A 14637-nucleotide genomic window follows, 5' to 3' on the forward strand; every position below is an offset into this window, starting at 1 on the left:
TTTTGAAATAAAGTTTAAAATACAGATAACAAAAACTTAATGATCTTGTTGTATGGCAAGTATGGGGGACCCCCTTGTCCATAGGCCATGCTGACTGGGGCTGACAGGGGTTGGAGTCCAACAATACTTGGAAGGCCACAGGTTCCCCATTCCTGTTGTGCAGCAAAGGTTTCTGGCTTCCAACTGTTTAACAACTAGAGGCCCCCCACCCTAAAAAAAACCCCAACAATTAGGATGTTGACATGATGAAAGCCTGGGGGCAAGGGAGAGAAAACTAGATATGGATTTATAAACAGAAATACTGTGAGCTCAGTTCTGGTGCCGAACACAAATATCTGGGCTGAGCATGAGGTCAAAGGTGTCCTGTTCTAGAATTTAAGGATAAGACTACATGTTATGCTAAATGGGTAAGGCTCCAGCCACTCAGCTATGTCTTAGATTTTTTTCTTAAATTAATTACAGACAGAGGAAGGTCCCCGATTCTCATCTGGATCACAACACACAGGAAGGAAAGGCATATTTATTTCTGCCAACCTGCCATTATCTGGACAAAAACTGTCAATGGGAGCTCTTCTTTCTAATCTTGATAACCACACAAGTGGATGGGGTTTTGCCCAGATCGTGGCTGAGGAAGGAAGGTATAAATCTCCCCTCCCCACATACTGCAATCCAGATTTATAACAGAAGTATGTAGAACCTCAAATTAGGACTCAACTGAAATATATGAAATATATTTCCATCTGGAATTTGGAATGGAAAGATCTGTCAATTTCGGTTCTCTCACTTTCTCATTTTTTCACTCTTAATTTCAGCTTCACATTTCTGCAGCAAGTTTACAACTTTTTTTTTTAAAGTCCTCATGAAATTCTCCAGCATTTTAGTGTAAATTTCTCCTAATAAACACATTTTTGTAGGCGGTTTTGACTAATGTGCACATTTTTGCAAGCAATTTATAATCATATGATACATTTTTATATTTTATTTTCACTCATACAGTATATTCACTCATATATTCACCCTAATACATGCATTTTTGTAAACACTGTTTGGTTGACAAACTGCATCGCAAAAGCTGAATAAGTGTGAATTTCAAAGGATGGCTGTGTTTCAGTTCTCATATTGTTTCAGAAAGTGTGGATTTTATAGATTCAGCTTGAAATGCGAATTGAGTTGAATTTCTCCCCCATTTCTATCTGGAACATACACGGTTATCTTTTCAGTACCAACAGAAACCTTTTAAATGAATTTTCAATATAGTTTATGCTGCTTTCAACTTTATTTATTTATTTATTTTATTCAATTTTTATACTGCCCACAGCCAGAAGGCTCTCTGGGCGGTGCACAACAGTAAGTAAAATACAATAAAATCACATAAAAAACACTAAAAGGCAAACATATTAAACAATCTGGTACATATTAAAATCTAATAAAATATATTAAAATGCCTGGGAAAATAAAAAGGTTTTGACCTCGCGCCGGAAAGATAGAAGTGTAGGCGCCAGGCGTACCTCGTCAGGGAAACTGTTCCATAATTCCGTAATTCCATTTAATGTTGTTCAGTTGCATTTTTATTTTGCATTATTAGGCCCTATCATTTTATCTGGAAACCACCCTGGAAACTAATGTTCAAAGGTAGTAGAGAAATTCATAAATAAACACAAATGTAAAGGGATGGATTGATTTAACATTCATCTTACCTACCCAGATGTTCTCAGCCCCTTTATTTTGAAAAATTCTAAACATCAAAGCAGATTCTTGCTACTCATTCAACATCAGCCAAACCCTGAACATGCTCCACTATCCTTGTGGGCAGCTCACAATGCCCCAGAGGAAAGCATCTACAGACAACTATTATTAAAGTTGCAGCTGCATCACATCTCATTCAGCATCAGCCAAACCCTGAACATGCTCCACTATCCTTGTGGGCAGCTCACAATGCCCCAGAGGAAAGCATCTACAGACAACTATTATTAAAGTTGCAGCTGCATCACATCAGGCACCAAGGGGACTTTCCCATCAGGCCAAATGAGCACTTACCATTTCCTCGTATCCATTACTGTACATAAGCCAGTTCTGGCTGTCATTGCTGAAGCCCACATAGAAGGTGGTGACAAAGTCATCACTGTTGAAGAGAAAAAGAAAAGAAAAAAGCTGTAGAGTGGGGACTAAGGGGCCAGGCAAGTGAAACATTCAACATCCTGATTTTTTAATTTTCTTTTTAAAAAAAGCACAATTCTAGTCCTTATATAGGAAGGTTTAAAAGTATGTGGGTGATGCCTGGTAAGAATACAGAAGTTAGGGAAGACTCTGAAGGCCCCCAAGGATCAGAAGGCGGGTTTTTTTTTGTTACTATTATCCTGAGTGTCTTCTTGCTCCTGTTCATGATTATAGCAGGAGTAGTGTCTGTAAAGTTATGCAAAGTAACTGCTTAATAATATGCAGCTCTCTGGCTCCAGCTTTTTAAATTACAGATTTTTTGGGGGGGGGATCTGAGCACAGAGTAAACACAACCCTAATTTCTTCCCTTTGGGGCCATTCACTTCCCCCATCGTGCTGATGCTGCTCCCCTGGCCAGACCCACACACAGGGATTTCAGTTTCTCATTTTTCCAGTCTTGAATTCACTTTTCTGTATTTCCACATCTGTTCATGATTTTTTTTAAAAAAAATCCTCCTGAAAATTCATCAGCATTTTAGTGTGAATTTCTCCTGATATACACGCTTATATGCAGCTTTGCCCAAAATACACATTTTTGCAAAGCATATTTTCTCGTGCCCTAACATAATGCATTTACTGTAAGCTATTTGCACTAATATATGCATTTGTGTGCACTCTTTACCCTAGTATGTGCATTTTTGCTTGGCTGGAGAACTGCACTGCAAAATCTAGAGAAGTGTGAATTTTGAAGGCTGGTTGCTTTTTGGTTCGTTGTATTGTTTTGGGATGTGCAAATTTGGTAGGTTTGCCTTTAAACAGAATCTCCCCTGCCCTACCCACACATACTGGATGAGAGAATCGCGGCCCTGGATTATGACCCCTGTGAACTTGGTGGTTCGCCTGGTGTCCACCTGAATCCACTGTATGCGGCTGTCGTCTTCTGCGCACCAAGCACCGTCAAAATAATCGTCCTCGTTAGACCCTGCCTGGAAAGGAAGACAGAGAGGAAAGGAGAAGGAAGTAGCATCCATTCATAAGGGCTGGACCAAAAGCCAAAATCACTCAACTTTTGGTGAAGTTCTTAGGGGTGGAGTGGCAGTTTGGGGGGCAGATTTTTCAAATAATTTCAGGCAGGGCTGCTCAACTTTGGTAGTGAGCGGCAGCAGGTTCCTCTTTTCAAAATATTTTTTACTGCTACCCACAGCGGCAACAGTGGATCTCTTCTCGGTGGCTGCCGTTACACATACACAGAATACCACTGGAATGATGCTACATCCCAACATACCATTAGGGGAGTTCATATCGGAGGGAGGGGGAAACTAGCAGCAAAAGCAAGGACAGCTCCAATGTTGTGTCACTGCAGGCAAAATATATACAATTTAAAATTAAGAAGGGGGAAGAGGAGGGAATCACCACTGAATACCACTACAGGGAGCACCTCCCCTCCCCACATTTTTTTTTAAAAAATGGCTCCCCAAAAATCAATGGAATTCCCCCCCTCTCCAAATTCATCACTTAGCAAAGCGTACTGGGTGGGCATTTTGTTTCATCCCTTCTAGATAGTGATTAAGAGCACTGGACCTGGGAGACCAGGGTTCAAATCCTTGCTCAGTCATGAAATTCAAATGATGACCTTGACCCAGTCATTGTCTTTCAGCCTAACCTAGTTCACAGGACTGTTGTGAGAATTAAATATCCATGTACGCCACCTTAAGCTCCTTGGAGGAAAGGTGGCTGACAAATGTAGTAAATAAATAGATACATAATTGACATACCTCCTCTAGGATGCACACCTTAACATGGAGAGGGGGTTTGAGAGTGTTGAAGAAGCTGACAGCAATGCCGTCAGGAGTCTAGACCAAGGGGCTAAACTCTTAGCAGGGTCACCCAAGGCAGAGTGGTCAAAGCTGAGACACCAGACTAAGATGCATCCAGACTCAGAGGAAGTCAATGGTAAACCACCTCTGAATAGCTCTTACCATGAAGACCCTATCCAAACTTCAACACGAGATAGTGCTGGAAGATGTGACCCCCCAGGTTAGATGGCACTCAGCAAGCTACTGGGGAAGAACAAAGGACAAGTACGAGTAGCGCTGTGATTAATGACACAACTGGGTCAAAGCTAAACGGAAGCCCATAGGCTGATGCGCACAGATGCGAAAGGAGAGTCTGGAGTTGTACGACGTACACAATAGGAACATGGAATGTGAGAAGCATGAACCAGGGAAAGTTAGAAATTGTCAAGCAAGAAATGGAAAGCATCAACATTACAATACCTGGCGTGACTGAATTAAAATGGACGGCAACGGGACATTTTTAATCAGGTAACTACAGGACATTTTATGCAGGAATGAGAAATTAAGAAGAAACGGGGTTGCTTTAATAGTAAGAAGTGATGTAGCAAAAGCAATTAGGAGCTATAATGCAAGGACTGAGCAAGTGATATCAATGAGATTAAATGGGAAACCTATTAATATGACCAACATCCAAGTCTATGCTCCAATGGCAGACACAGAAGAATTGGAGAGATTTTATGCAGAAGTTCAGGAATAAATAGATCACACACCAAAACAAGATGTGCTGATAATCATGGGGGACTGGAATGCAAAAGTAGGGAACAGAGAAGAACTAGAAATTGTGGGGAAATGGGGCTTAGGAGATAGAAATGAAGCAGGAGAAAGCCATCGAATTCTGTGGAGCCAATAATGTGTTTCTTGCAAACATTTTTTGAGCACCCAAAAAGACAACTGTACACGTGGACATCACCAAATGGTCACTATAAGAATCAAATTGATTATATAATTGATAGCAGAAGATGGAGAAGTTCCATACTTTCTGCAAAAACAAGACCAGGAACAGACTGTCGTACAGATCATGAACTGAAAATCAGAGTAACGCTAAAGAACAACAACAAAGCAATCATCATGCCAAAATACAATTTAAATAACTTCCCAGAAGAATATGCAGATCAAATAAGGATCAGATTTGAGGCTTTAAACCTGGTTGACAGAGACCCAGAAGAGCTATGGATTGAAGTTAGAGACATTATCAGGGAAGAATGCAAAAAGACAATACCTCTTGTTAAAGAGAGAGAAAGACCTCAATGGATGAAACATGATCAGAACCCTAAATGCAATAATACAGCAACTAGTACGTAGGGACAAAGAAAACTATTACAATAGTTATTGTATAGAAATAGAAGAGGACAACAAAAAAGGTAGAACAAGAGCCCTATTCCAAAAGATTAGAGAAATTAAAGGGAAATTCAAACCAAGAGTAGGGATCTTGAATAATCAACAGGGGAACACACTGACTGACCATGATGAAATAAAAGGAAGATGGAAGCAATACACTGAAGTACTATATAAAAAAGATGCAAAGATTACAAATTCATTCATGGAGGAACCGTATGATGAAGAACCAGAACAAGAAGTTACTGAGGCTGAATCTGTCCAAATTTTGATAAAAAATTGTCAACAAATATGGAAAAGAAAACAATGACCCACAGACTGGAAGCGTTCAATATATACCCCAATCCCAAAGAAAGAGGATCCCAGGGAATGCAGTAATTATCAAAATATTGACTTAATATCCCATGCAAGTAAAGTAATGCTCAAGATTCTACAACAAAGGCTCTTACCATATATGGAGCGAGAAATGCCAGATGTCCAAGATGGATTTAGAAAAGGAAGAGGTACCAGAGATCGTATCACAAGCATACTTTGGATAATGGAACGGACCAAGGAATTTCAGAAGGAAATCACCCTGAGTTTTATAGATTACAGCAAAGCCTTTGATTGTGTAGATCAAGAAAAACTATGGAATGCTTTAAAAGAAATGGGGGTGCCACAGCATCTGATTGTCCCGATGTGCAACCTATCCTCTGGACAAGGACAGAGTCTGGAGAAACTGATTGGTTCTCAATCGCAAAGGGTGTGAGACAGAGGTGTATTTTATCACCCTATTTGTTTAATCTATATGCAGAACATATCGTACGGAAAGCAGGATTGGACCAGGACGAAGGAGGTGTGAAAATTGGAGGGAGAAATATCAGTCATTTAAGATATGCAGACAATACCATACTACTAGCAGAAACCAGTAAGGATTTTAAATGAATGCTGATGAAAGTTAAAGAGGAAAGCACAAAAGCAGGACTACAGAGTTAACAATGAGGACATTGAACTTGTCAAGGATTATGAATACCTTGGCATAGTCATTAACCAAAATGGAGACAATAGTCAAGAAATTAGAAGAAGTCTAGGACTGGGGACGGCAGCTATGAGAGAACTAGAAAAGGTCCTCAAATGCAAAGATGTATCACTGAACACTAAAGTTGGGATCATTCAGACCATGGTATTCCCGATCTCTATGTACAGATGGGAAAGTTGGACAGTAAAAAAAGTGGATAAAAGAAAAATCAACTCATTTGAAATGTGGTGTTGGAGGAGAGCTTTGCAGATACCATGGACCTCGAAAAGGCAAATAATTGGGTGTTAGAACAAATTAAACCAGAACTATGACTAGAAGCTAAAATGGTAAAACTGTGGTTATCATACTTTGGACACATAACGAGAACACATAATTCGCTAGAATGATGCTGGGAAAAACAGAAGGGAATAGAAGAAGAGGAAGACCAAATAAGAAATGGATTGATTCCATCAAGGAAGCCACAGACCTGAACTTACAAGATCTGAACAGGGTAGTTTACAACAGATGCTATTGGAGGTCACTGATTCACAGGGTCGCCATAAATTGAAATCGATTTCAAGGCACATAACAACAACAACCATCGACATAACAAGAATGCAGGAAACTGCCTCTTATCGAGTCAGAGCCCTGATCCATCTAGCTCAGTTTTGGGTTTCAGACAGGGTTCCTTCCCCCATCCCTACCCTGTAGATGTCATGGATTGCTCTACCACTGAGCCACGGGCCCTCCCCTTAGACTAGGAGTGCAGGCCATCAATCACCTGACATCACTATCACATCAGGTGACTCGTTTTAACTTTGTAGCGTGGCAGGCCATACTAGAAAGGAAAATCCAAGCCCAGCCAAGCTTGGCATTGACTTCAAGCTCTGCTTCCTGCTGGGAACGGCTGGCTATGGAATTCCCCATGGGGAACTCGACAGCACAGCCAATCCCAGCTGGCTTGCTCGCATCACCAATCAGCTACTTGACGCCAGCAAATGGGAGCCCACTTTAAAGGCTTCTCATGGCGCATTGGCAGCTGTGTCTCCATCTGCCACTCACCTGACATCACATATGACGTCTAATGCAGACCAGGTGGGTGCAGCTTGGAGGAATTGGCTTCATGGGCCAAATGGGATTCGTTCCTCACCCCTGGCATAAATAGACACCCATTTAAGGTGCTGGTATTAACCTACAAAGGTCTGTCTAAACCATCTGGTGCCTGTGGTATCTGAAGGACCTTGGAAGGTTGCCCAGAAGGAAATATGCCTCACCCCTGCTATACAGCACCTAGGTGAGTTCCTTATAAATAAAAAAAATTTTTTCAATTAATTTTTATTCTAATTTTCAAAACCAAAATAATACAAAAAGAAAACAACACAAATCAATAACTAATACAATACAAAAAAAATACATATATATAAAAATATTGACTTCCGATTTGTCATAGTTCAGCTATAAATCTATAATATATAACAAACCTATCTCTTAATAGATTATAAAATCACCTTCCTCCAGCGGTTATCTTAGTTGGTTTCAAATCTCATTAACATCATATCATTTTAATATTCCACAAAAAGTCAAAGGGAAATTTCCAATACTTGAGATATATATCAATCAATTTTTTTTCTAAATAAACATGCCAATTAATCCAGCTCATCAAATCTACTAAATCCAGTAATTTCAAAACACTATAATTCAACTATAAATCTATAATATATAACAGACCTATCTCTTAATAGATTATAAAATCACCTTCCTCCAGCAGTTATCTTAGTTGGTTTCAAATCTCATTAACATCATATCATTTTAATCTTCCACAAAAAGTCAAAGAGAAGTTTCCAATCCTTGAGATATATGTCAATCAATTTTTTTTTCTAAATAAACATGTCAATTAATCCAACTCATCAAATCTACTGAGTCCAGTAGTTTCAAATCGCTCTTCTGTCATTATCCATATTGGGTCCATCTTCCATCTTTACGCACCCAAAAATCTTGCTGTCATAGTCATATAATAAAAGTATGATAGGAATTTCCTCCATCACAGATATTTTCTTACCATCAAATCCAAATGTAACACTGAAGTATTGTTTCAAAGCCGCATCTCTGCTCCTCTTTTCCACATGATACACTAGTACATTTCTTGAAGGTTTTTCCATTGACACAAAACAGGGATTAATTCTATTAACTTTCTCCATTTCAAGTTCCATCAAATCCTTCCAGTCCAGGAATTTTTTTGAACCGATAATATCTTTATCTCCAATCTCTTCAATTCCTTCAGAGACAGCGCTGTATTCCAAACTGTAATATTTATCTCCAGGATCCGTCACAACCAGGAAATCCAAATCTTTTTTCATGTCCATATTTAAGCCAATCTCCATAGATTGAACCTTGGCTTTAATTTCTCTTTCATCCTTTTTTTGTTTTCCAGATCTATCTTTATTCTCCTTTCTCATAGAATCCTGAACTTCCCAGGTGGATCCCTCCGCCTGTGCTGCCTCTGAGACGGGCTCCCATCTTGGATGAAACTTATCCAGTTTTAAATTCAGTCAGAAGGGTTTTTTCTGACTGGGGATGATTTCTTCCGGATAAGGAAGAAGCGTGAGATCTGCCACATAGTTTTGTTTTGATTGTTGGAGCCTGGAATTCGTCAGAATTGTCTGTCTTCCAGCAGTTCAGACAGAGCGAGGATTTTATGCTAGCTCAGCTGGATAAGTGACCCATTTTTTTTAACGGACTAGCAGGCAAACCTCCTGTCTACATTTATCATTTTCTTATCTATATAGCTAAAGAGATTTGTCAAAGTAACAGCAATTAAGATAACCTAGATGAGGTAAGCCTTCTTTATTTACGGAACTAAGGGGGAAGAAAATATAAATAGCTTATCTTTTTTTATTATTATTATTGCAAAAAGCTGACATGGAAAATTGCGTTTTAAAGATTACAACGGATGAGAGCTTTCTGATTGGGAGAGATAAGAAATCTTTTTGATTTACAAGACTTTTGTGTAATATATATAAGGGACTATTTTTTCTGATCTACTTTTTTTTTTTTGTTGACAAATCTGCTCATTCTCTCTGCTACTAGTTATTTGAACGCTGTGAACTAAAAGCTGTTTTTGCACTTCTGGACATTTAAGAGATAAGGACTGTCTAGCGTGTGACGTTAGTTGGTTGGAAAGATTAACTCCTTTGTAACTGGATAAAGAAATAAACTGCTCTTTGCTTGGGACATTGAAAATTGAAGGAGTTTTGTTCTTTTGGTTTTAAGAATGGCAATTAAGAAGATCATGGATGTACAAGAAGGGACTTTATTTCTAGACATGCTTCAGAAAATAATGGATGGGATTAACTCAATAAAACAAGAACTGAGAAATAATAGACAAGCGTGGAGAACTGAATTTCATGAAATGAGACAGGACCTTATAAATAAAATTAGAACAAAACAGTAATAGCAGCTATTATGAATAACATCATCATTTCACATCCGAGCATTCAAGACGACGATCTGGCAGCCCCGGGAAAGGAACAGAACTGAAATGGGCCCCCAAAAAGATGCCATTACCTGCATGTTGAGGCGCCCACGCTGAGCTCCCAAGCCATGACGCAGCATTGAGGAGGCTAAGATCTGATCGTCCTCAATTCGATGGGATTCCATTCCAATGGGAGGGCACTCTGCAAGGCAGAAAGGGCAAGGCAGTTGGCATATGCACATCCGCCACTTGATGGCTGCAGCATCAAGCAATGACACAGACATGACAGACTAATCATCACATACAGCTTTAGTGTTAATTCATGATATCATAAGCGTTGGAGAAGGAGCCTTTTAAGCTATTTAGCCCATTCTCTTGCTTGATGCAGGAAATCTAGAGGTAGAGCATCCACAATAGGTGGATACATTGCGTCAAGCAAGTGTTATCCAACACTTTCCAGTGTATTTTCCCCATCACTTTCCTTACTGCAAAAAGTCCAGTCTTTGGGGGAAGAAATTCCCCCAAACTGGTTTGAACCTTGCAAGAGGTTCAAACCAGCTTTAATTGTGCGACATCCCTTCAGATATTGGAAGAGTGTTATCCTGTTCCCTCCTCAACTTTCTCTTTTCCAGGCTAAATGTATCCAGACTGTTGCTTCAACCTGTCACCAAAAACGCAACATTTTTAATGGGTGTGTTTGTGTGTGTTACACATTCATGCGAGAGTAATCAGATGACAAGATACTGAGCAATGAACATCAAACATTCCAAAATGTCACAGACCCCAAAAAGGGGTCACTCTGATGCAATATTAATCTTACCTTTGCTCTTTTATGCCCATACTCTATCATCAAAACAAGGATAACTGTTTTGCTCCCTCCCTGATGGTCTTCCGGAAATTTGTTAATACTATTTTGTTCTGGAGAGCCTTTGGTTGGGACTGACGGGTCAGCCTGACACTGTTTTAAGGTTTTTATCTTTTACGTTCTTTTATTCTCACTTTCTTATATGTGTATGCACATATATACATGTATGTATGTTTGTATGTGTATGCATAATGCATTTTTATGTATTTTAATAGTGTTTTATGCATTTTAATTTGCTGTAATGTTTTGTGTTTTTATTGTGTATTTTATTATATATGTGTGCAATTTTATTGTAGCCGCCCTGAGTGCCCTATTGTAGGGTAGAAGAGCAGGATAGAAATATTTTAAATAATAACAACAACACAACAACAACAACAGCCTGACAGTATGGGTTCATGTCAGGGTGGCAGTGGAATCCGCTTTTGGTCTGAACTTTCAAGGAGCAGTCTAAGGCGCAAGCACCTTGGACTAAAACCAGCACCTTGGACAGCTCCTTGAAAGTTTGGACTAAACCCCAGAGTAGATTCCATTGTCCCACTGCCATGGAGCCACCAGCTGCCGCTGCTGCCTGGGCAAACAGGCTACCCCTCTCCTATGCTCATCAGCCCAACCACAACATCTCAACCTTTAAAAAAAATCCCACTTCATCAACTCACTTATTTTCTCTTCTGGAGTCCACTCGTCTTCATCCGTTTCCCATTTTTTCCCTCCTGTTTTCTTTGGCTTCCCTGCACATGGAGAAGATACAGAGGACAAAGTTTAGGGACAGAAAAAGACATACAAGGAGGGGGAGACAAAAGAGGTTTCGCAAATGACACGTGGTGCAGGGAAAGCAGAGAGAGGCATCTGAGATGTTTTTCTCTATCTCATATCTTTTTATCACCCAAAGGAAGTACTTCTTCGTAACACATCATTTATGGCAGGGATGGCGAACCTGTGTGCCACCTGGATTCCAACTCCCATCAGCCCCAGCTGGCATGGACTTGCTCAGATGTGATGGGAGTTAAAAGCATACGAAGAGCCCTGATGGATCAGGCCAAAGGGCCATTTAATCTACCGCCCTGTTCTCACAGTTCTCATCAGATGCATCAAGGAAGCCCATAAACAGGACATGAGCACCACAGCGCTCCTCAGAAAATGGTATTCAGCAGTATCTTGCCTCTGATACTGCAGACAGTACAGAGCCACCATGACTAGGAGCCACTGATCCTCCACGAATTTGTCTAATCTTCCTTTAAAGCTGCCCAAGCTGGCAGCCATCACTACATTTTGCAGCAGCGTGTTTCACAGCTTAACTATGTGCTAGGAGAAGCTGCAGTCCAACAACATCTGGATGGCATCAGGTTCCCCATCCATGATTGATGGAACTCACTGCCACAAGGTGTAGTGGATGCCAATGTTAATCACATTCAAGGAGGGGCTATCAACAGCAATTAGCAGTGATAGCTATATAGATCTTCCAGGCTCAGAGGCAGTATACCTCTGCATACCAGACGCTGGGGTTCAACAGCCAGAAAGGACTATTGTCACTAGTAAGGTACGTTACATGGATCTGCGACTAATTCACAAAGACAAAGGACAGACTATGGTTGCATCATGAGAAACGTGTGCCAAAATGAATGGGCTGCGTAAACCTCAAAAAACAGCAGGATCTGCAATAACTGTTCATATTACCAGGCCCAGTTTAAAGTGTTGGTATTTACCTTTTAGGCCTTTAATGTCCTGGGACCCAGCTATCTGTTGGAGTGCCTCCTCTCGCATCTACTGGCCTGGGACCTGAAGTTGGTGGGATGGGGGTGGGGAGGCTTCTTGTTGTCTGACTGGCGGATGTAGCTTGCTGTGCAGTGACACAAGGTACAGCCTTCTCTGTAGTGGCACCTCTATGCAACTCAACTCTCTCCCCCTGGAGGCTGGATGGTGACAACAGTGATGGGATGCCCCTGCCTCTGGAGGAACTTAATTGGTTGTTTATTCTGTTTTTGGATTTTATGCGGCATCACGGTTTTATAGTATGTTCTGAATTGCCCTGTTATCACTTTGTACGATGAAGGGCAGTTTAGAAACCTCGCATATAAATAAATGACGGTGCTTGGTGCTAGGAGGCCATATCCAAGCTGCCCATCAAGATGCTCTAAACGAGGCAAACACAACATCACAATAACTGGATTACGTAGCATGTCCCAGGCTATGGTCTCAAGGCACATAAGGCCAGCTCCCTACTGAAGCTAAGCAGGGTCAGGTCTGGTCAGTGTCTGGATGGGAGACCGCCTGGGAAACATATGTAAGCTGTCTTGGGTTTCTATCATGGAAAGAAAAGGCGGGGTAATAAATAAATGTAATAAATAAATAATAATAATAATAATAGCATGTGGTTTGTAACTGGGGATTGTCACTGTTAAAATCAGTTCTGACAATCTCACGCCTTTTGATCAGAACAAAACCACTGTATGAGCAAAAAATCCAACACAGTTGTCATAAGAAGCTCTGACTTGTCTTTGCTCTGCTCCTCATGGAAGATTTTCTGGTAGCGGTTTCTCTTTGCGCACATTAGATCATTGATATCAATGAATAAAGGACTTTCAAACACACACACACAGGAAAATACCCTTGAAATGAATGTGTTGCCCGCTGAACCTTAACCACATATTTCACACTATGCACATGTGTTGGTAACTTACTGGCAGGATTATAAGCAGCTCCCTGTCAGGGTTCTCAGCACAGGCCTGCAGCAGGGTAGCTCCTCATCCCAGGAAGGGAGGGGGGAGGGGATGTCTGGAGGTTGAATTGTTCTTAAGGGAACAGTGCCCAATTAATTCACTGCACCGGGACGCAGCACCAAACCGAATACCCTTGAAGTACACTTTGTTGTTGTTATGTGCCTTCAAGTCGATTACTCATGGCGACCCTATGAATTGGCGACCTCCAATAGCTTCTGTTGTGAACCACACTAGGTAAACTTTTTTTAAAAAGGAAATCAATTTTTGACAGTGCGTGTGGATGCTTTCCTCCAGCTTCCCCTCCTCACCCCATGTATTGGTGCAGCTCTCCTCTTTCGGGATCCAAAGGCTACCCACCTTTCCGTTCTTTGCTTTTCTCCTCTGTCCATTTGTCTTCGTCTGTATCACCATCCTCCTCCTCCTTGCTGCCCTTCTTGGGCTTATCTGATGCACAGCAAAAGAGGAGCAAGGTTATTATCAAGACAAACCCCTTTGCATTCTGAATACTGCAGGTACACTTTCGTGCAAGCTTGCTGGTGGAGGGTGAACTACCAGGGGTGCTAAATGGCAAGCAGGAGAGGTGCTCCTATGGAAATGCCAGAATCGCGGCCTGTGCTTGATAGGGAGGTGGAAGCCGGGATCACACAGTGTGTAATTGCACTGTAGCAATGGGGTAGGCAGAATCACAGGGGTGCCCAACACAGGATCTGCCATACCTCGGAGGCAAGCATGCACTTTATAATAAAATCCCCATTCCTGTAGGCCAGGGGTGAGAAACCTCAGGCCCAGGGAGGCAAATGTGGCCCTTCAGGTCCCTCTAGCTGGCCCTCAGAACTCTCCCCAGGCTACACCCCTTGAGCTCCATCCACACTCCTCACAAGCTCTGCTTCACACCTTGAATGTTTTTGCTTGTGGCTGGAATGTGTCCTGCACTCTCATCACGCCTCTTGCTTGTATGGGTGGAGGACAGAGAGTGTAGAAACTAGCCTACAGTTCAAAGGTGAAATGTACATTTGTTGCTTCACCCGCTTTTGCCTTTGGTCCCCCACCACCACCACTGGCATGTGGCCCTCGGAAGGTTGCCCGGAAGGGAGAGTGGCCCTCAGGCTGAAAAAGGTTCCCTTTTGGTAGCCTCATCTCAACAAGGATATTATAGAGTTGGAAAAGGTTCAGAAGAGGGCAACCAGAATGATCAAGGGGATGGAGCGACTCCCTTATGAGGAAAGGTTGCAGCATTT

The 14637-nt window shown here is 41.3% G+C and overlaps 1 protein-coding gene across 3 annotated transcripts in view; it reads right to left on the minus strand.

Moving 5' to 3' along the window:
* AEBP1 (AE binding protein 1) overlaps positions 1 to 14637 on the minus strand; it is an 86528-nt gene that overhangs the window by 17341 nt on the left and 54550 nt on the right. For all 3 annotated transcript variants that reach the window (XM_061593477.1, XM_061593475.1, XM_061593476.1), the window contains exons 10-14: positions 13757 to 13843; positions 11339 to 11410; positions 9910 to 10019; positions 3004 to 3143; positions 2038 to 2122 (exon numbers count right to left, since the gene is read on the minus strand). In XM_061593477.1, coding sequence (XP_061449461.1) covers positions 2038 to 2122; positions 3004 to 3143; positions 9910 to 10019; positions 11339 to 11410; positions 13757 to 13843 — 494 coding nt within the window. The remainder of the gene's footprint in view (positions 1 to 2037; positions 2123 to 3003; positions 3144 to 9909; positions 10020 to 11338; positions 11411 to 13756; positions 13844 to 14637) is intronic.

The sequence above is a fragment of the Rhineura floridana genome, chromosome 12 (genome assembly GCF_030035675.1).
Source record: "Rhineura floridana isolate rRhiFlo1 chromosome 12, rRhiFlo1.hap2, whole genome shotgun sequence".
Classification (NCBI taxonomy): Eukaryota; Metazoa; Chordata; class Lepidosauria; order Squamata; family Rhineuridae; genus Rhineura; species Rhineura floridana.